Raw genomic sequence first — 21515 nt, 5'->3', positions numbered from 1 at the left:
TTTGTGTGTGTATGTGTGTGCTCTGCAGATATAATTTAGGAAGAAGTTTTTTAGTGACATGTTTTTCCAGAAAGAAATTTGTTCTTAGGCTTCAAGCCTAGGCAAATTTCAAATACTACTTACAAAAAGCTACTGGAAGTGCTTGACATACACAGTACTCATTTGATAAGGTTTTGATTTACATTTTTAGTGTGTGTAAGCTTGTTAATGCATTTTTGCATTCTTTATTATATCTGGATTAAAGATGATTTGTCATAGATAAGATTGTATGATCTTTGACTTTTTCTTTTTTTGCATGTATTAATCCAGTTTTAGATACATGATTTGCAAATATTTTTTCCCATTTCTTGATAGTGTCTTTTGATGTACAAAATTTTATGATTTGGTGAAGTCCAGTTTACTTTTTTCTTTTGTTGCCTGTGTTTTTCATGCTGTATCCATTAAATCATTGACAAAAACAGTGTTGTGGAGATTTTCCCCAATATTTTCTTCTTAGAGTTTTATAGTTTTAGTTCTGAAGTTTAGGTCTTTGATCCATTTTGAGTTAAATTTTGTATATGGTATAAGGTAAGGGTTTGATTTCATTCTTTTACATGTGGATATACAGGTTTCCCAGCACCATTTGTTAAAAACACTGTCCTTTTCCCCATTGAATTGTCTTGGCACAGTCCTTGAAAATCAGTTGACCATATATGTGAAGGTTTATTTCTGGACTCTTATTCTTTTCCATTGGTCTGTATGTCTGCCCTTATGCCAGTACCATACTATTTTAATTTCTGTAGCTTTGCAAGTCTTGAAGTCAAGAAATGTGACTTGTACAGTTTATTCTTTTTCAAGATAGTTTTGGCTGTTTGGGGTTCCTTGCAATTCCGTATGTGTTTCAAAATCAGATTTTCCATTTTTGTGCCAGAGGCTGTTGGAATATTGTTGGGAATAGTGTTAAATATGTAGATTGTTTGGTGATATTGACCTTAATAATGTTAAATCTTCCTATTTAGGAATACAGGATGTCTTTCCATTTATTGACATATTCTTTAATATCTTTCAGCCTTGTTTTGTAGTTTTCAGTGTACAAGTTTTCAGTGTAACACCTCCTTGGTTAGATTTACTCCCAAGTTTTAAATTATTGTAAATACTATTGTAAATGGACTTGTTATCTTAATTTCCTTTTGTGATTGTTCATTGCTAATGTATAGAAACACACTAATTTTTTGATATGTTGATCTTATACCCTGCAACTTTGCTTAATTTGTTTTACTGGCTCCAGTAGCTTTCTTGTGGATTCTTTGGGATTTTTTACATATATCTCACCTGTGAATAAAGATAGTTTTTACCTCTTCCTTTCCCATTTAAATAGTTCTGAAAGTACATAGCAGTGTATAGCAGTGGTGAAAGGGGGCATCCTAAGCTTTCTGGCCTTAGAGGGAAAGCGTTCAGTCTTTGACCACTGAGTTAGCTCTGAGTTCTTCATAAGTATCCTTTATGATATTGAGGAATTTTCCCTCTATTCCTACTGTTCTGAGTGTTTTTATCGTGAAAGGATATTGCATTTTGTCAAACACTTTTTCTGTGTCAAATGAAATGTTTGTTTTTTCCCTTTGTCCTATAAATTTTCCTTTGTTCTTGAAGGCTACCTTTGTTTACTTTAATAAATGCTACAAGTTATTTTGTTAATTTTTATCAAATATTCTACAACTATTTGAATTATAATCTAATCTCATATTTCTGTAGTTTTCATACTTTTTATAAATAAATGTTCTGAGTTTTATGAACTTCTATAAACATTACTGCTTCCGAAAATATATTCTTAAAGTTTCTAGGTGGTGCACTGTCCCCATGTATATACTATTTAGTGCTCTGCCCTATAAAATAATAGACAATAGTTTAATTGCTTTTGTAAACATGAAGTCCAAGTATTTCTCAAAATTCAAAGTATCTTAGTTTCTGAAAAGTAGATTGTGAGATAAAACTCTTCACAGTTAGAATGTACTAAAGTTTGGGTATTTTTGGAACGCTGAATGCCAAATGCTTATGTCAGCATAACTTCTAACACTTTAAACATGATTTTGTTCATACTCAGTGATCTTTGAATCATCTATATTACCATGGTATCCAGTCAGCATAACAATGATAGCCATACTAAAAGGGCCTGTCATTGTTAAAGGGACTTAGTGAACTAGCACTGAACGTTGTTTTACTGTTACTTAACTGTTGTTGTTGTTGTTGTTGTAACTGTTGACAGACTGTAGACTGGTGAGAAAAGAATGAATTAATCCTAATGGTTCTAACAGGTTATTTTAAAATAAAAGAATAATTAAAATTTTTTTGAGTAGGTAAAACATTTTACAGAGTTCAAAATTTTAAAGGTTTCAAATGATATAAAGTATCCTATCCAGCTACCTATTTCCCTTCCCTGAAAGTGATCGATGATATAAACGTGGACAGGGATATATGAACTTTCAATGAAGTGTACCAAAATATCAAACTTATTTTTTTGTCATTTTGGTACCCAGTGGAAAAATTGTGTGTTTCTTCCTATGTCATTTGTTTTTCTCATTTAATTTAGTTAAACAATTTGGTTTCTTTATAGTAGATAAGATGAGCTATCAAAAAACCTTAAAAAAATACATCTGATAAAACACAACAAAGTCCCTATCCATACTAAAGTTGTAACTTTGCCACAAAAAATAAACCCCAAGTCCTGGAAAAGGGACGTAATTATAGCCCTGCAGAATCCAGGTTGACTCTAGGTAAATCCTGGTCAAATCTGGGTCTCAGATAAATTTTTAGGATTCTGTATGTGCCACAGCAAACACATGAAAATTTTACGTTTTTACATTCAGGCTGAATTTGACTCATATTTATGTCAGCTAGCCTTTTGATTGTGTTCTTTTCTAATTGAGCTCTCTACAAAAGACAGTAGTATACTTAATTATACATAGAATTGACTATACTTGTGATTATTAAAATACTCTTTCCTATGAAAGCACGTTTGTATTATCACTTTGTCCAATCTGTTCCTGTTTAAATGCCCAAGTTTGCAAGCACAAGCAGCTTTGAAACCACAGATTGACGTCTGTATTGGGGTCTGTTTGTAAATTAAGGAAATTTTTTGTTTTATTTGTGCTGAATACCAGACACTTCAGTAGTTAGTAGCTTAAGAATTTAGTGGTATAAAATGTATAGTTTCTAAGGAAAGAGATTCTTAGGTTTGAGTCCTATTTGAAGTAAGAAATTGCAACCATGTAGAATCGTATTCTGTTATAAATCCTGAAAACTACTGGACTGTATTTTTAGATCAATTTCACTAACCCATTTTATTTTAGAAGAATTTGAAGTGGTATTTTGTTTGTGGGTGGGGAATCTATTATGTCTTTGCCTTTTAATATGTGTCTAACATTGCAAGAAGACAATGGTATACTATAGACTATTGAATATATTTTTCTTTTGTACAGTTGGGCATTAGGAGAAAAAAACATACTGAGCTTTAAAGAAGCATTTTTCCACTTAGATTAAAAGAAAGAATGTGAGTTATAATTTGTGAAAGGATTCTTTTAGGCAAAAGAAACCATTTTAAAAGAGCAAATGGAGGAACTGTGGACTGCCAAATAATGCAAAAGTAAAGGATGAAAATAATTTCTTCCTCATCCAGAAAACCCTCTTAGACCAAAGACAAATATATAGTTCAGATTTCTTTCAGATCAAGATCTCAAGCTCCTACATTTCAGGATTTCCAGTGCTTACAAATCTAGAGTAATAACTCAGGGGAAAAAACAGTTCAAGAGTATAACCTAGTAGAAAAATAGTATAAATAACTTACAGGAAAAGAAATGCAAGATGCTTAATCTCATAAGAAAATGTAAATGTAAAAACCACACTAAGATGCCATTTTCAATTATTGTTTAATAGTTATATAACTATTTAAGATTTTAAAATTCTATAGCTGTTACTGAAGGTGTGAGGAAACATGTTGCTGATGGAAGAATAAACTAGTAAGATTTTATGTAGGGTAACTTGGAAGTATTTAACAAAATTCAAATGCGTATTTTTGATCTTTGTAATACAGTTTTGGGGAAGCTTTCTACAGATACACTCCTACATGTGGAATATTGTTTATGCCAAGGGTAATAGTTTTAATGTTATAGTAACAAAAGATTGGACATAATCTAAATGTCCTTAATTAGATTTTGATATGCTATTATACAGTCATACAGTAGACTATTTAGTCAGTCATAAAAGAGATTAAGAAAGCTCTGTGTGCTGATAGGGAAAGAGGTACAAGAGATTCAAGACGTATTATATCAGGGATTGGTAAACTTTTTCTTAAAGGGCCAGCTGATAAGTATTATAGGCTTTGCAGGCACTGTTGTTTCTAGGGGCTGATTACTCAGCTCTCTTGTCATGGAAATGCAGCCATAGACAATAATGCGGCTGTGTTCCAATAAAACATTATTTACAATAACAGGTAAGGCCTGATGGGTCATAGTTATTGACCCCTATGTTAAGTGAAAGAAGCCAAGTGATGAGCCAGGTGTATAAATTATAACAGAAGCATGAATGAAGTACTGAAAGCACTGAGAAGTGAGTTAAAGCTTTGCTTGGGATATTTAGGAAAAGAAAGACTTCACAGACAAGGTGATCATTTCAGTTAGTTTCTGTAGATGTATAGGTGCTCTAAAGATTAAGAAAGTTTTCTAGAATTGGTGAGAAGTTATCTGGCTGGTATATGGAGTTCTTTGGAGTAGGTAAAGAGGTAAGTTGGGACCATATTCTTGAAGGGGCTAGGCACTAATCCTGATTTCTAACCCACTTTCTAGTTTGAATAAAAAGTATTTCAACCTTCAGCTCTATTAAACCTTGACATTTTGCCATATTTACTTCAGATTTTTTTTTTGTACTTTTTAAAAAAAGCACAACAAATACAGTTGAAACTGCCCTGCAAACCGTACAGAACACATTCTTCTCTTTCCAGAGATAACTAATATAAATTGGTTACTCTAATCTTACCTTCCTACATTAGCTACACGTGTATATACGTGTACATAAACAATACAGTACGTTTTGCTTGTTTTAAAAGATCATATAATGATTTGTGGTGTCATTTCACAATTGTTTTTGCTCAGAATTAAGTTTTCACAATTCCTCTGTATGAACCAGCACTGTTCAATGAGAATACAATGTATGGTACCTATGTTATTTTAAATTTTCTAATAGTCACATAAAAAGTGTAAATGGAAACAGGTGAAATTAATAATTTACTTTAATAATCCAGTATGTCTAAAATGTATTAACATATAATCAGTACACAGGATTATTAATGAGATAATTTATATTCCTTTTTTATACTGTCTTTGAAATCTGGTATTTATTTTACACTTGGAACACTTCTGAGTTAGAACTAACCACATTTTAAGTGTTGAGTAGCCACAAGTGGGTAGTAGTTTTTGCCATGTTGGACAGTGAATTGCTGTGATTCAAATAGAACCCAAAGCTTTTGGTGCTTGTAAGCTGTGCAGGGTCCTGCCACCAGAGGTCAGCTGTCATTGTGGTGACACACCAAGAGAAAGTATTTTGTGTGTCTGAATTTGGTAATTGCAGCTGCTATGCAGAAATCATTCTGTGTACAATAAAGGAAATCTCTCTCAAGGTTTACAACATTTACTGCTGGTAAAATAGTTGGGGCACAAAGGTTGGTGCAGACATGATCCTCAGCCTCTTCAGACACGCTCTCTGTTCTGTCCTTACAGATGTACTCTTCATTCTTGCTTGTCTGGAAAACTTGAAGCTTTCCCCACTATTTTCAGTGGTGTTACGTTTGTAGTAAATACACTGTTTCTCTATAGTTGGGTCTTAAGAACTAGATAAACTTGTTTGCTTGCTTGCTTTTGCTAAGAATCTCAAGCAGGTAACATTTGATTACTGAGGCACATATTAATTATATGGCTATATTCCTGGTTTTCTAAGTTTAAAGCCAGCTCACTGTAAAGGTCTAAACTTAGACTTGTGTCTCTCTTTTTCTCCACAGAGTAGAAGTGCCCTAGACTTTGTAAGAATCCATAGTAGAAAATGCCTTTTGGAGTGCCTTAGTTTCTTATACATTGTAATTAGAGGGGCTTTCTGATATGCTGTTAATATCCCTTATATAAAGAGCCAATGGGGGAAAAATTCTAGCTAAGAACAAAGATTTGGGGGAAAATTCTCCCATTCATTGCTTGATTCTTGATCATTATTTTCAGTTCTAGAGTTTGTTTTAATGTGTCTCCTCTATATGCCCACTGAATTTTTTTTTCATAAAACAGATAATTGGTAGCTCTATAGTAATCTCTGCTAACTCTTAAGGTAAGGCTTGATGCATTCTGCATTCCATGGCTTCATGACAACTTAACAGCGGCTTTTTAAGGAGATTTTCTGCCGCAAGGTGGAGGTAGAGAGTTCTATAGGGCTGATTAGTATTTGTTAATAACTGTCATAAAGTTAGCTTTCTTTAAGTTAACAAAATAAATGTTACTACTGTTATTAACACAACTTTCCCTTAATGTTGGCCTGATTTCTAATTTCTGCATAGTAATCTTTTACTTGGATTTATCAGCTGTTCAGAAATTAGTAGTGATTATTTTTATAAAGATTTAAATACTCTATGAATTTACTTTCAGATCCTTTTACTTCTGTTGCATTACCTTGGTTGTTTTTTTTTTTTTTTAATTTAAGCTGAGAACAGCCACTTAGGAGAAGTGCATTTTTTTGATTGGGCCAATGGAAACTGAGAAAAGAGGTATTGTCGAGAGTAAGTGTTTTGGTGGGTCTCGTAGGGAGTAGAAGATGAGAGACAGGCCTGGGTGAGGTGCAGTAGTGCCAGGTCCTCTATACAAGGGCCAGCATAGAGTTCTACAGCAAGGAGTTTTTCAAATTCTACTGTTAAAAAATATATATATATTCATGTTAGATAACCGATATTTGTAGGCCTGAGCAAAGTGAGAGGATGTACCCATTCTCTTTATTGAAAACTAAAGTGTTTGCACACACGTAATAAAAAGTATAATCTGGAATAAAAAGGAAATATTCTATTTTATTTTAGTGAAAACTCTTATAAGGTACCTTGGCATTAGTTTGCCCATATCAAGTATTTTTTAAATTTTTTTTATTGAGTATAGTTGATGTGTAATATATAAATGACAGAAGTACAGTATAGTGAGTCACAATTTTTGAAGGTTATTTTCCATTTTTAGTGATTATAAAATATTTGCTGTATTCCTGTGATGCACAGTATGTCCTCGTAGCTTATTTTCTACATAGTACTTTGTACCTCTCAACCTCCTACCCTTACATTACCCCTCCTCCTTACCTCTGCCCACTGATAACCACTAATTTGTTCTGTATATCTATGAGTCCACTTCTTTTTTTTTAATATTCACTTGTTTGTTGTATTTTTTAGATTCCACATATAAATGATACAATATGGTATTTGTCTTTCTGTGTCTGACTTATTTCTTCTAGCATAGTGCCCTCCAAGTCCATCCATGTTGCTGCAAGTGGCAAAAGTTCATTCTTTTTTTATAGCTGAGTAGTAATTCCATTGCGTATAAGTATCACATCTTTTTTGTCCATTCATCTGTTTTTGGACACTTACATTGCTTCCAGATCTTGGCAGTTGTAAGTAATGATGCTGTGAACATTGGGGGTACACATATCTTTTCAAATTAGTATTTTTGTTTTCTTGATATATACCCAGGAGTGGAATTGCTAGATCATATCATAGTTCTAGTTTTAGTTTTTTGAGGAACTTCCATAGTGTTTTCCATGGTGGCTATACCAATTTACATTCCCACCAACAGTGTACAAAGGTTCCCTTTTCTCCATATCCTCACCAACATTTGTTATTTGGGATCTTTTTGATGACAGGCATTCTGACAGGTGTGAAGGGATATATTATTGTGGTTTTGATTTGCATTCCCTGACAATTAGCTATGTTGAGCATCTTTTCATGTGCCTGTTGTCCATCTATATGTCTTCTTTGGAAATGTCTATTTATGTCTTCTACCTATTTTTGAAATCAGGTTGTTTATTTTTTGATATTGAGTTATATAAGCTGTTTGTATATTTTGGATATTTACCCCTTATCAGCCATAACAATTGCAAATATTTTCTCTCATTCAGTAATTGTTTTTTCATTTTGTTGATGGTTTCCTTTCCTTTGCAAGAGCTTTTAAGTTTAACTAAGTTCCATTTGTTTATTTTTGCTTTTGTTTCCTTTGCCTTAGGAGACAAATCCAAAAAAAAAAATTGCTACAGTTTATGTCAAAGAGTATTATACGTATGTTTTCATCTAGGAGTGTTATAGTTTGTGGTCTTCCATTTAGGTCTTTAATTCTTTTTGAGTTTATTTTTGCATATGCTTTTAGAAAGTGTTCTAATTTCATTCTTTTACATGTTGTTGTCCAGTTTTCCCATCACCACTTATTGAAGAGACTGTCTTCTCTATCATCTATTCTTGCCTCCTTTGTCATAGAGTAATTAACCATAAGTGTGTGGGTTTATTTCTGGACTCTCTATTCTGGTCCATTGATCTGTGTCTGTTTTTGTGCCAGTACCATATTGTTTTGATTACTGTAACTTTGTAGTAGAGTCTGAAGTCAGGGAGCGTGATTCCTCCAGCTCTGTTTTTCTTTCTCAAGATTGTTTTGGCTATTTGAGGTCTTCTGTGTTTCCATACAAATTTTAAAATTACTTGTGCTAGTTCTGTGAAAAATGCCATTAGTATTTTGATTGGGATTTCATTGAATCTGTAGATTGCCTTGGGTAATTTCAACAACACTAATTTTTCTGGTGGGGGGAGGATATAGCTTAGTGGTAGAGTGTGTGCTTAAATAATAAATAAATAAATAAACCTAACCCCCTCTTCAATAATAATAATTTAAAAAAAAAAACACTAATTCTTCTAACCCAAGGACACAGTTTATCTTTCTATCTGTTTGTGTCATTTTCGGCTTCCTTCCTCAGTGTCTTATAGTTTTCCAAGTACAGGTCTTTTACCTCCTTAGGTAGGTTTATTCCTAGGTATTTTATTCTTTTCGATGCAAGCTTATATCAAGTATTAAAGAATGTCTTAGTAATCATAATAATCTTGTTTGTCAGAAATCGTTTTTAACAAATTTCAGTTTATGCTTATTGTATATGTAAAATTCAGCAGTGAAACAAACTAAATAGACTTCATTGAAGTTTTTATACAGATACATGTTCCATATATATATAGGTATTTAAGATTGAAGGACCTGGGGTTGATTTCCTTTGCTACTTTATTTGTAGACTGAATTTTCAAAAGCCTCATAGTTCTGTTTGTTTCTTTTCATTTCAAAGTGGGAAAAGCTCGAGGTTATTATATGGGCTACTGGTAAAAAGTCCTGTTGCTGTTTGGGGCACGCCAAACTTAAGGACCATGTAGTTTAAAGACTTGTCCATAGGAGTAGATTTGGAAATTGGATTTAATTCATGAGCTAAATTTCAGGAATACAGACAACAGTGAAATTCATTTTCAATTGATACGATGACACTGACTATACACATTTTCTTTGGTTTTCCATAAAAATACCATTTTAGTTTCCTTAGGAATTTATTGATTTGCTAGTAGCCCTGAGGAAGGTCCTTCCTTTGCTAATAGGACTTTCAGTGGCTTGAAAGTGGAATGGCAGATGTTTCAGCAAAGGAAATTTGTGATGGTAGGGTGATGGTAATAAGTGGAGAACAGTTGTGAACCTCTGGTTTGTTGTGATATGTCTGCCATCATATGTGCTCAGTTAGAAGGCAGTTCCCCATTTTCCCCACAAGAATATTCCAGCTCCAAATTCTTTTGCCAACTCAAATACGTAAGATTTTAGAGATAGATCTGTTATATTAAAATCTTCAGGTACTTAATTTGGTTACATAAACCATTGTATTAGATATAGAATTTAGAAATAAAGTTAATGTTTTGTTTTACTGTCTCATGATAAAATAATTTTGTTCAATCTCTTTGTATGTATTAGAATCCCTTTGAAATAATTTATCTTCCTGAGACAGGTGATAGCTGCTAGAAGTATGAGTGTCTTCATAAGTCTTGAATATGAGACTCCTTTTTCTTCTGAAAAATAATGTTTTGGGTATAAACCCCTAATGTGATAACTGAACATTTGATAATTCTTTATATCCTTAATCCGTATGGATATTTAGAAGTATTTCTCAAATTTAAGAAGTCAGTTTTGAGTGAGCTTATTCTTGTTAAAAATCTTAAGTTTTTAGTTGTTAATGTGGATTTTGTCTATTTTTTTTCTCTTTTATTTGAGGAGTCAGACATAATTGCCTTATTTCATTTCAGGGATTCTTCTAAAGTAAATATTCTGGTACCTGGTGCTGGACTAGGAAGACTGGCCTGGGAAATAGCTATGCTAGGTTATGCTTGTCAAGGAAATGAATGGAGTTTTTTTATGCTCTTTTCTTCCAACTTTGTACTCAACAGGTATTTGACTTACTTTTTGCTGGAAATAGTAATTTCTCAGAATCAGATTGACTTACCTATTTTTGAACAATTCTGAATTTGAAGATGACTACATACTGTTTAATTATGATGTATATCATAAATGTATCTTATATTAAAATTAAATTGCTTATACAGTTACTACTTTAATCAGTTGCCTAGCCAACAGAACGTTGAATAGGATGGCTAAGTGACGTTTCAGAAAATGACTGGGGTACTCTATGAAACTGAAGTGATTTCTGTGCAGAATTTAGGGCTAAGTGTTTTCTCATTGTTCCTTAAACTTCTTTACCCCTTTGTTTCTTTAGCGGAATAAGATTTTAATGTAACAGTCGTAACTTTTTTCTTAATCAGATTCTCATAAAATGGTCAATTATGCTCACAAAACTGAGTTGGAAAGACCTCTCAGAACTTTTGTGGCCTCTTCTAGAAAGTAGGGTAAATGAGTTTTTAAAGCCAGAAGAGGTGTGTTAGAGAAAAAATAAATAGCTGCCTTGTTTAAATAATAAGTTGTCTCGACAGCAGTATAAGTTAGGGGATGATGAGAAGGAAAAAAAAAAAAAAAAGGAGAGTGTTGCACAAATTAATTAAAATAGTTGGGTGGCAAACAAAACCCATACTATTTTTTTTCAAATTTTTTTAACTTGAGCTTGAATTTTGGCAATATAATTTTAAAAATTTGAATGAACATTTAAATCTCTGAATTTAATTTTGTCTTTTAATCCATGATTGGTTCTCATCTACATGTGGAGTTTCAGGTAATTGGGTGGAGTGTAGTGGTAACACTTTTAAGTATTAATTATAAGTAAATCTTCAAACAGAGTATATGTTAGTGTTTAAAGTAGATTTTCTTGGTAGACTATTTAGTTAACATTTATTTTATGCTCATATTTTGCAGATGCTCTGAAATTAATAAATATAAGCTTTATCCCTGGATCCATCAGTTTAGCAATAACCGAAGGTCAGCCGATCAGATTCGACCCATCTTTTTCCCTGATGTTGACCCCCACAGTCTTCCTCCTGGTTCTAACTTTTCTATGACAGCCGGAGATTTTCAGGAAATATATTCAGAATGCAGTAAGTCTAAAGCATTTTACAGGTCATATCCTTTATTCTAAATTTAGTGAGCCAGTTTTATAGTAAGTCAAAATGGTCATTTTTTTTGATATATATATTTTTATTGAAGTATAGTCAATTTACAATGTTGTGTCAACTTCTGGTGTACAGCACAGTGCTTCAGTCATACATGGTCATTCATTTTGACAGAATATCAGGTATCCTTCAGTGACAATTCAGAATATTTTGAAGGTTACGTATAAGGCACTGACAAGAAATATAAAGAAGTATGAGATCCCACAATTAAGAAATTTAGAATCTGTTGGGTCCATTAATATTAAAAGACATATAAACAAAGTTTAAATGAGTAATGAATGCAGTAAAAGTTGGTTAGGTTAGTGTGAGAAGCGAGCTCTTGGTGGAGAGGCTGTGGCTTGAAGGACAGGGAGGACTGGCATCTAGGCAGGCAGAGGTACAGAGCTGTGAATGGGTAAGGTAATCGGGCATGGTAGAACAGCCTGACTGGGAGGGATAGGGATATCTGAGGATTTAATGGTAGGTAATGGCTAAAGAAGCAGCTTGGTTCCAGATTGTGGAGGGCCTTATAATTAGGCTATGAAGTTTGGACTTCAACCTGGCAAAATGTTGAAGAAATTTTAGAGCTAAGCATTAGAGAAAGGGAGACGGTAATGAGGAAAGAGAAAAGAGGAATTGACCATAAAAGGAAGAAAAACAGAGGGCTGAAGGGTCAGCAAGGTCGCTCATTTAACAAGTATTTGGTGAGCACCTGCTAAGTAGCAGGTATGTTCCAGGCATTGCAAAGAGAGAAGTGAGCAGAACAGAGCCCCTGTACGCAGGGAACCCACATTCTAGTTGGGAGAGAGATGCAATAATACATTACTATTGTGAGGAAGAAAAATAAGGCAGGGGAAAGGCGATAATGGGTGTCTAGGGAGGGGCTACTGTTATATAAAGAGCTACCAGGGAAGGCCTTTCTAAAAGGGGAACGTAAAAAGAAAAAATGAGCAGAGCACCTCGAAAAAATGAAGAGGCAAACCATTCAGAATGGCAAAGAAAGGAAGGTTGGGGGTGGAAGGAGGCTGCTTCTCAAAAAGAGCAAGAGGGTCATTTTGACTACAGTGTGGTAAGCAGTGGTCGAGTGATGGGGGATCGGGTTGGAGAGGGTTTGGTGAGGCCGACTTGCAGGCTGTAGCAAAGACTGACTTGTACTCTGAGAGAAGTGGGAAGTCAGTGGAGAGACTGGAGCAGGAGAGTGATAAGAGAGTAAAGTTTTAATTTTTCCTTGATTGCTGACATTGGGAAAACCTGTTCTCTGAAGGTAGGAGGAGAGAGATGGAAAGTGTTAGGTATTAAGGATAAGTTAGGGAACAAGGTCTCAACATGGGAGTGAAATAATGGAAGACATTGCTTTGGCAAGTAAAAGTGACTTTCTTCTGGAGCAGGGTTTGAGAGAGATGGTGAAGGTAATCCATGGTTGGATCAGGTGCCTCATCACACCAGCATTTGTACAGGCACCCACCTTCAGGCCAGTCTGTCTCTGTGCCAGGCCACAGTGTTCTCTGCCCGGTCCCCCCTGCTGCTGCTGACTGCCCTGTCCCCCCTTCTGAACTGCCAGTTCTTCCAACTACTAGTGCGTGTTTACGTATTTTGATGCCACTTCTTTCTCAGTTAGCAGCAATTGATAGTTAACACTGGTTTAAATCACAACTTAAAGTTCAAATGACTATTATTTTATCTTAACTGATTTTAAATGAAGGCTGGAAGTTACATAGATTATAAACAAAAGTTATCAAAAATGATTTCCAAATTGATTACTTTATCAAATTGGTAATGAAAGCTTTTATGAATTACAAAGTATCTCGTAAATGATTATTTGGTTGCTTGGATTATAGTAGTAGTTGATTGGAAGAGTTTAGCTTCTGTCCTCTGCAGTTAGGTGAAATATAGTCTGTAAAGAACTAACTGTTATATTTATATAATTAATTAAAAGAAAGGCAAAATAATAATAACAAGTGTAGCAATTTGATTTTCCTTGAATAGATACCTGGGACTGTATTGCTACCTGTTTCTTCATAGACACAGCTCACAATGTAATTGATTATATTGACACAATATGGAAAATACTCAAGCCAGGTGGAATTTGGATAAATTTAGGTAAGTTCCTCAATATTTATTAGAATTTACATGTTAATCTAAGTATGTATAACTGTTCTACGTTTGGTAACTTCACAGTGCTAAATGTTCGCAAAAGTTACAATTGTGTCATACATGTTTTAAAACCTCCGCAGTTTCCTTTAGATTGCATCCTAGTTAGTGGTGCAGTTCCTCCAAAAGCAGCGGGACCCCCAGAAGTTGTGTATTCATACCAGGCTAGTCTCACAGCAGTCATAATTTCAAAGAGGTGCTCATTATTAATTGGATGATTATCATTCCTCATCTTTCCCACCCCCTACTCCATGGATACAGCAGTTCTGTTAAGCAGAGAGTGTTCTTTTTTTCTTTCTGTGGTGAAACTTTTGAAGGAAAGAACTTATCTCTCCCATGGAAGCCCCCCCCCCCCCCCAGTATCTATACGTACTGGGAAAAGAATAGGTATGATAACTTATGACAGCCTTGGGTTTAAGAGTAGAAATATAATTTCACTTATGCAAAAAACTTTTACTGCATCCTATTGCTAGGTGCTGGAAATCAAATGATGAGTGTGACATGGTCCTTCTCATCCAAGAGTTTAAGAGAAATTGCCAGTTTTATCTTCCTTTAAAATAAAGGGAGAATAATGATAGTATCAAGGTAAATATACTTGTCTTTTTTAGTGAGATATATAATCCATGTTAAGAAAGACTTTATATTACCTAAAAGTTGGATAAACATTGTTTGAGTCCTTAGTCTTCAGTATTGGTGTAACTTTGTTGGTGGGTTCTGTTACTTGCTCTCTTTAATGATTTAACTTTACCAGAGATTTTGCCAGTAGGAGTAAGCCTACAGCTAGTAGTAGGTCTTTCAAAACATCTCTTCAGAACTTCACAGGACAGATGAAAGCAGCTGTAAAATGTAATCATAATATGAAGTGAAGCAAATATCTCAAACCTTGGATCTTTATCAAAAGAAAAATATTTCTCTTCCCACAATATGATTGAAAGATAACATTACCTACTGGGTATTTGCTCCCTGTGGACTAAGCATTATGTTAGCCATTTAAAATACCTTGTTTAGTCTCGCAACAACCCTATATTGAAATGGCATTAATACTGTTTCATAGTTGAAGAAACTGAGTGTTGGGTTACATAACCAGCAGAAAGGTTGAGGAGTGTATGTATGGCAGAGACAGGCTTCCAGCCCAGATCCAACCCCTTGAATGCCTAAACAGCTGCCTCTGCAGGCTTATGCTGGATCAGTTTATAACTTACTCTGATTGTGTATTTATGTAATTTTTTTTTTAATTTCACTTTTTTTGCTTTTTTTGTGGGGGGGGTTTCTGGGGGTAATTAGGTATTTATTTTTATTTATTTATTTTTTAACGGAGGTACTGGGGATGGAACCTAGGACCTCGTGCATGCTAAGCGTGCACTCTACCACTGAGCTATGCCCTTCCCCGCCTTGATTAAAATTTTTGACCCCAATTACTGAGTTATGGTAGGGTTTTGTGTACTTCTAAAGTATTTGACTTAATTTTCATAGAAATAATTTTTCTTTTTGAACATTTATTTTATTGGTTTATTAATGATTTATTAAATAATGTAATAACAATTATTATAACTGGAACAAATGAAATTGGCTTTTGGTAAGTATACTATTTGATAAGAGTAGATGTGCTGGAGTATGACCTGTGATCTGTTTTTGGCATCAGAGTTAATGGAGCATATTTGTTAACAGGAGGTCAACTAGGAGAGCATCCACTCTTCTTAGCATGAAGTTTCCAAATGATTTTGAGAATTAGAATAACGAGAAACAATTCTTAAAAATAGATATTTAATAAAATCTCTTGCATGTAAAAGTTAAATTAAAAAATAGTTATTATCTCAGAGTCAATTTTCCCTTAAGTATCATGTATTCATTATTCTGTGTTACTCCTGCCCAGCCCTCTGACTTCTGCTCTTTGGGTACCCAGTCTGTATCTCTGGTCCAAATACTTCCCTACCCTGCTTATAAACCTTTTTCCTGGGGTTTGAGTTCTACCTCTCCATTTTGCACAGATGCAAGCCATGTTTCTTATCTTTAAGTGGGCATGTCAGTATAACCCCATGGTACATAATAATAATAATTTAATAATTGTATGGCATGTCTTTTTCTCTTAAGAATCCTTTCTGTATCTTTATGTTTTAGGTGTATCTCTTATATGCAGCATACAGTTAAATTTTCTTTCATTATCCAATCTAATAGTCTCTATCTCCTAACTAGAACTTTTGGAAGCTTAAGGTTATAAATGATTTAAATCAATTTATCCCAGTTTTGGTAAATGGGATCCCCTTCAAGCTGACTCCTGTGTTCTCTTTTCTCTGTCATTGTTCGAGCACCTCCTTTCTGGCATAACCAAGTGTTCCAGGCTTATCTTAACTTTCTCTGCCCATCCCTAAGTTTAGCCATTTTTTCCACAGATCCCTGGCTCCTTTTAGTGGGGAGTGGTATGTGGAAGCGAAAATCTGGATTCTACCACTGTGATGGGATTGCTTCTAGGCCTTTTTAGCAGACAGGGGTAGGGAGTATGAGTTTATGTTTATAGATCATGAGTTTATACTGATACTTTTAGTTCCAAAGCAACACCAGGTATAGAGTACAAGAGTACAAGGTTGGCAGATAGCTTTCAACGCACGGAAGATACCATTCCAGTGGCTTGTAGCTTGTATTTTTGCTGTTGAGAATTCCACTATTTTAACTGTTGCTTCTTTGAGTAATCAGTTTTGTGTTTTAAGATTTTCACTATGTAGTTTTCCACTATGTAGATTTTTATATCTATATGTGAGTTATTTTTTAAACCTGTGTACAGTATGTTGGGCTACCTGAGTCTATAAAGTTTTTTATCAGTTCTGAAAAATCTCAGTTTAAAAGGGCTCCCCACTTGCTAATATGAGACCAGTGTAGCATCAAAATAAGTAATAATGTAATCAAGTAAGGTAGAGGGTACCTGGAGAAAGAGAACCAAGCATGGCTTTCTTGACAGAAGAGAAGCTATTTTGTGATCTAAGCCTGGCCACAATGCTTGCCGTTGAACAAATCTCAGTAATTAATGATTTTAAGGGATCTTAAAGAATTCAGAATCAAGCGAGACAAGTAACAACAGCAAAGATAATACATCATTTGTCAAGACTCCCAGTTGTTTCGGTGGTAAAGAGCAGCCTGAAGTGCTCAATCACCATATAAACTGGAACCTAAGGGATGATGGTGTTGATCCATTCTGACCCTTGTGACTTCGTCATCTAAAGCTTGGACTGTGTCTGCCACCTAAGCCCGTTTATGAATTTGCACGTACCCTTAGCTCAGAATGCCCCAGTTTTGCTGTTGGGGGAGACACGGCTTTGGGGAGGTTCCCTGATGTTCTCCTTACTTGCTGCGGCCCTTCCTTCTCCTGGTCTTTGGCTTGGTTATGTCTTTTGACTTGACATCTACCAAGAGGTGAACTCGTTTTGGGGTAACAACAACAGTTACTGTTCATATACTTCTCCCTCGTTCTTTTTCTCTCTGTCTGGAAATGCAATCAAATGTATTTTAGACCTTCCCACTCTAGTTCTAGTTTTCACTTCTCTCTATTTGCCTTTTTTTTTTTTGGTCTCTGCTGCATCCTGGAGAATTTATTCTGACCTTTCTCCGCACTCACAAAAATCTCTTTAACTATGTCTAACATCTATTTTATTTCATTTTCCTTTTCTCTTTTCTTTCTTTCTTTTTTTTTTTTTTTTTTTTAGTCAGCTATGTTATTTAGGAATTTCCTATTCTTGGCATGTATTTTCAAGACAGTCTTATTTCTCTGAGAATACTAAATGTATCATGTCTGATAGTTCGAATATCTCAAGTCTTTGTAGGTCACTCTCTGCTTTCTCATGTTTCTGCTGGTTCTTGCTTATGGTTCTTTGTTTTTCTGGGCTGTTGACCTTAGCTGTTTATTGGTTGGTCATTGCCCTTGAGAAGTCACTTCTGGGGATTTCTTGAGGCCTAGGTGGAGGTGTTTTTTTCTCCAAAATAATTTGCATTTGCTTCTGCCATACAATTGTAACATTTCAGAGCAGAACAATAGAATATTAAATTCTAAATTAAAATTAAATATTAAACTAACGTCAGGGCTTAAGGTTTATTGGATCACCCATGTTACATAAAATTATTGTGAAAATCTACCCTAGGGTTAAAGCATGATTTACAATATTTCTCTGAAATGATTTTCTTTTTCTCTTTTTTTGCTTTCTTTATTAAGCACTAGGTCAGCTTTTCCTGCAGTCTCTTTGGGTTAAAGGATAGAATTAAGTTTACTCATTTCTTACTCTCACCTTAAAGGTACATAGTTATCCAGCTTTCAAAATGCTTCAAACTGTACACTTAAAAAATGGTGAATTTATCATATGTCAACTATATAAACTCACTTAAAAAGAAAAAAACACAGTAAGCATTTTTATTAAACTATTTACCAGTTTGGCAAGAGGAAAATGATAGGCCATACACAATTTCACCTGCATTTCCTTAAGGCTGAGCAGTTTTTCACATTTACTGCCTAGGTGCTCATTCTTTAAATGAAATGTTTACCAGGCACCTAGCAAATGCCTGGCACTGGATATATATAGATGAATAAAACATGGACACACTCCTTAAGGAGTCCTTTATTTTCCCAACTCTCATGTCTCTTCATACTTGTTACTAGAACTAGTAGGAGGAACAAAGAAATAATTTTTCCTTGACCATAAATAAAATACAAGCTCAATAACAGAAAGCTAAAATAACATTTGAAAAAACATAAAAATAAAATCAGACCCATGTCCAATTCTAACATTCACAGATAGCCACTTGAAAACTTTATGTATCTCCCTGCAGTCTTTCCTTAATACTATGATATAGTATCTATCTTGATACTGTGTATATAGTTTCACATCTTATACTTCGTTAGGAACATTTCCTTATTTTATTACTTCTGGACAATGGTTCTACTGTGTCAGGCATGCATATATATATATAAAACCATTAACCTCTCTCAAGATAGGGAACATTTCTATCACCTGAAAAAGGTCTCTCATGCCTCTTTGTAGACAATTCTCACCTCTTGTCGTTAATACCTGGCAGTTAATGCTCTGTTTTATGTTACTGTAGTTTTCTCTTTACAGAATACCACATAAATAAAATCATACAGTAAGTTGCTTTTTGTGTCTGGCTTCCTTCACTTAGCAGAATGCTTTTGAAATTCATCTGTTTTGTTGCATGTACCAGTGGCTTTTTTCTTTTTATCGCTGAAAAATAATTCATTGTATGGATATACCACATTCTGTTTATTCATTCAGTGATTGATGGATATTTGGGTTGTTCCCAAATTATTACAATTATAAATAAAGTTGCTGTAAACACCTGAGTCCAAATCTTTATGTGGCCACAAGTTTTCATTTATCTTGGATAAGCACCTAGTGGTGGGTCATACGTGGTGATTGTATGTATAATGTTACAAGAAACTGCCAGCCTCTTTTCTCTAGTGACTGTACCATTGCATTCCCACCACTTGCTGAGTAAGGTGTTAAAACAAGTATTTATCATTGCATTTGTGGGTGAAAACTGTTATATCTCTTTTGGAAAAGCATTTTGATAGTTTGGTAGTCAGCAAAAATGTTTATCCTCTTTGACCTGGAAATTTCACTTCAAGGAATGTCTCTGTGAGCAAGAATCTGAAATATTCATAGAAATATTTGTTGAAGTACCATTTGTAATCAGAGACTAAAAAATACAGTGCAACTGTAATGGTTGTCTTTGGGTGGTAAAATTACAGTTGCCTAATTAGTATATTCAGTGCTATGGTGTACATTGTGGTAGATTCAAAAGAAACTTAGGATATATTCCTTTATTCATGTAGCTTATAATGGAATACAACATGAGTAGAGGTAAAATACGGCCTGAGGGTGTAAGAATCACTGGAATCTGTTTATGTAGGTATAATGAAACAATATTGTTGGAGGCGCTTAATGGAGCAGGAACAGCATACACTTTAGAGCTGGAAAGACTGCTGTGAGACTCTGCATTCTTTAAAAAGAACAAAGGCTTCAAAAGCTTTCGGATGGTCTTGGGTATAGTAGGTGTTCAGTAAATCGTAGCTACTTTCATTTTTACTAGTACTAATAAAACAAACAGGAATTTAAGCTTGATAAAGTAAAGTAGTTGGTGGGGAATCATTGTTATCTTTTGAAAAGAGCACTAATAAATAAGTTAAATTTATTTTTACTTTTTAATGATTTGTATACAGTAAAAAAGAGAGAAGAGAAACTTTTTAACCCTAAATAGTATGTTCTACAGAGTGATGAGCAGTTTGGAAGCAGAAACTTTGTCCTGTTTTTACTTTTCTCTCTTGTGATTAGCACGTTGTGTGAGGAGTGGGGAGGGGGGTGAGGGAGGTGAGTTGGTCTCAGGATGTATAATTAAGCCAGTTAAAGGTAAAGAGAAGATTGTCTACATTAGTCTCTTTGTATAACTGCGGAGTGATAGCGTTGCCCAGATGAAGCTGATGGATTGGGCAAAATGTGAGATCAAAAGGTTGGAAAATCTGGCTTGAGCTAGATGATAGTTCCTTGGACATCTGGAGTGAGAGGCTAGTAAAGGAGGATGTCATTTTTAAAAGTTGTAATAGCTGTGATTTACTTAGGGCCTTTTATATGCCAGATATGTTCTCTCACATTAAAGTCATGTTACGCATGGGGCAGAGTTAGTGACTTGTTCATAGTCAACACATTTAGTTGGTGTTACAGCTGGAATATGAACTATGCACTTAAAAAGCTAGCTCTAGTATCACCTCCTTCTTCCAGGAAGCCCTGCCTATTATCTCTTCTACCCTGTGACCCCCACACTTTCTCCTACCCAGGCTACCCAACTTGAGGACCCTTCTCTGTTTTCACATGATACTCACTTTGTAGCTGCAGTTTTCCATTTAGTTACGGCATTATAATTACAGTATACTCTTGGAATCTGGGGACTTAGCAGTCTCTGATTCAGCTCCTCCTTCAGGAACTTGAGTTACAAGTAAGTGTAAGGCCCGTGATGTGGAGAATCACAGGGCGAGGCTGGAATACCAGAGGGACTCACTCCGCATGAATGTCGGCTCAGCACTCAAATGTCAATTACTGGGCCAGCGTTTCATGGGTCTGGATACATGTTCTTGGCAAATGTAAAGATTTTTTACTTCTCCTTTTATGTTTCATCCACTAGCCAACTTACTATTCAATGTGGAGTTCAGTCTAAACAGCTACTAATGCATGTTTATATATAAGTAATTCATTCACCATATCTTTAAATCATAGGTCCTCTGCTGTACCACTTTGAAAATTTGGCAAATGAACTTTCCATAGAATTGAGCTATGAGGATATAAAAAATGTTGTTCTGCAGTATGGATTCCAGGTAGAGGTAAGGATGGAATGAAGTACTGTCAAAGTTTAACTTACAGAGCACTTAAACAGGAATGGCGATATTATGACAGTTACTGGCTTTACCTCTTAACCTCTCTGTTTTCTCATCCAAAAAGTGAAAATACTACTACTTAGCTTTTCAGATTATAAGGATTTGAGATAATGTGTATATAAATGGAAAATTATGATCTCTGGTGTAATCACTTTTCAGTAAATGGTAGCTGACCATTATCATAACATTGGCCCTTGTAGACTGACTGATAGATACCAAGCAGACAGGGTGGGAGGGCAGGTGTAAGAGGGATATTATTCACCATATGTACTTTTGTACTGTTCAGTATTTCCTAATCATGTG

At 34.8% G+C, this 21515-nt stretch overlaps 1 protein-coding gene across 4 annotated transcripts in view; it reads left to right on the top strand.

Annotated features, from left to right (window-relative positions):
• Positions 1 to 21515, top strand: part of CARNMT1 (carnosine N-methyltransferase 1) — a 36805-nt gene that overhangs the window by 12307 nt on the left and 2983 nt on the right. For all 4 annotated transcript variants that reach the window (XM_074361717.1, XM_074361719.1, XM_074361720.1 and 1 more), the window contains exons 4-7: positions 10349 to 10489; positions 11406 to 11584; positions 13625 to 13738; positions 21055 to 21158. In XM_074361717.1, coding sequence (XP_074217818.1) covers positions 10349 to 10489; positions 11406 to 11584; positions 13625 to 13738; positions 21055 to 21158 — 538 coding nt within the window. The remainder of the gene's footprint in view (positions 1 to 10348; positions 10490 to 11405; positions 11585 to 13624; positions 13739 to 21054; positions 21159 to 21515) is intronic.

The sequence above is a fragment of the Camelus bactrianus genome, chromosome 4 (genome assembly GCF_048773025.1).
Source record: "Camelus bactrianus isolate YW-2024 breed Bactrian camel chromosome 4, ASM4877302v1, whole genome shotgun sequence".
NCBI lineage: Eukaryota > Metazoa > Chordata > Mammalia > Artiodactyla > Camelidae > Camelus > Camelus bactrianus.
The sequence above is the reverse complement of the archived record's forward strand: the minus strand, read 5'-3'. Positions and strand labels throughout refer to the sequence as shown.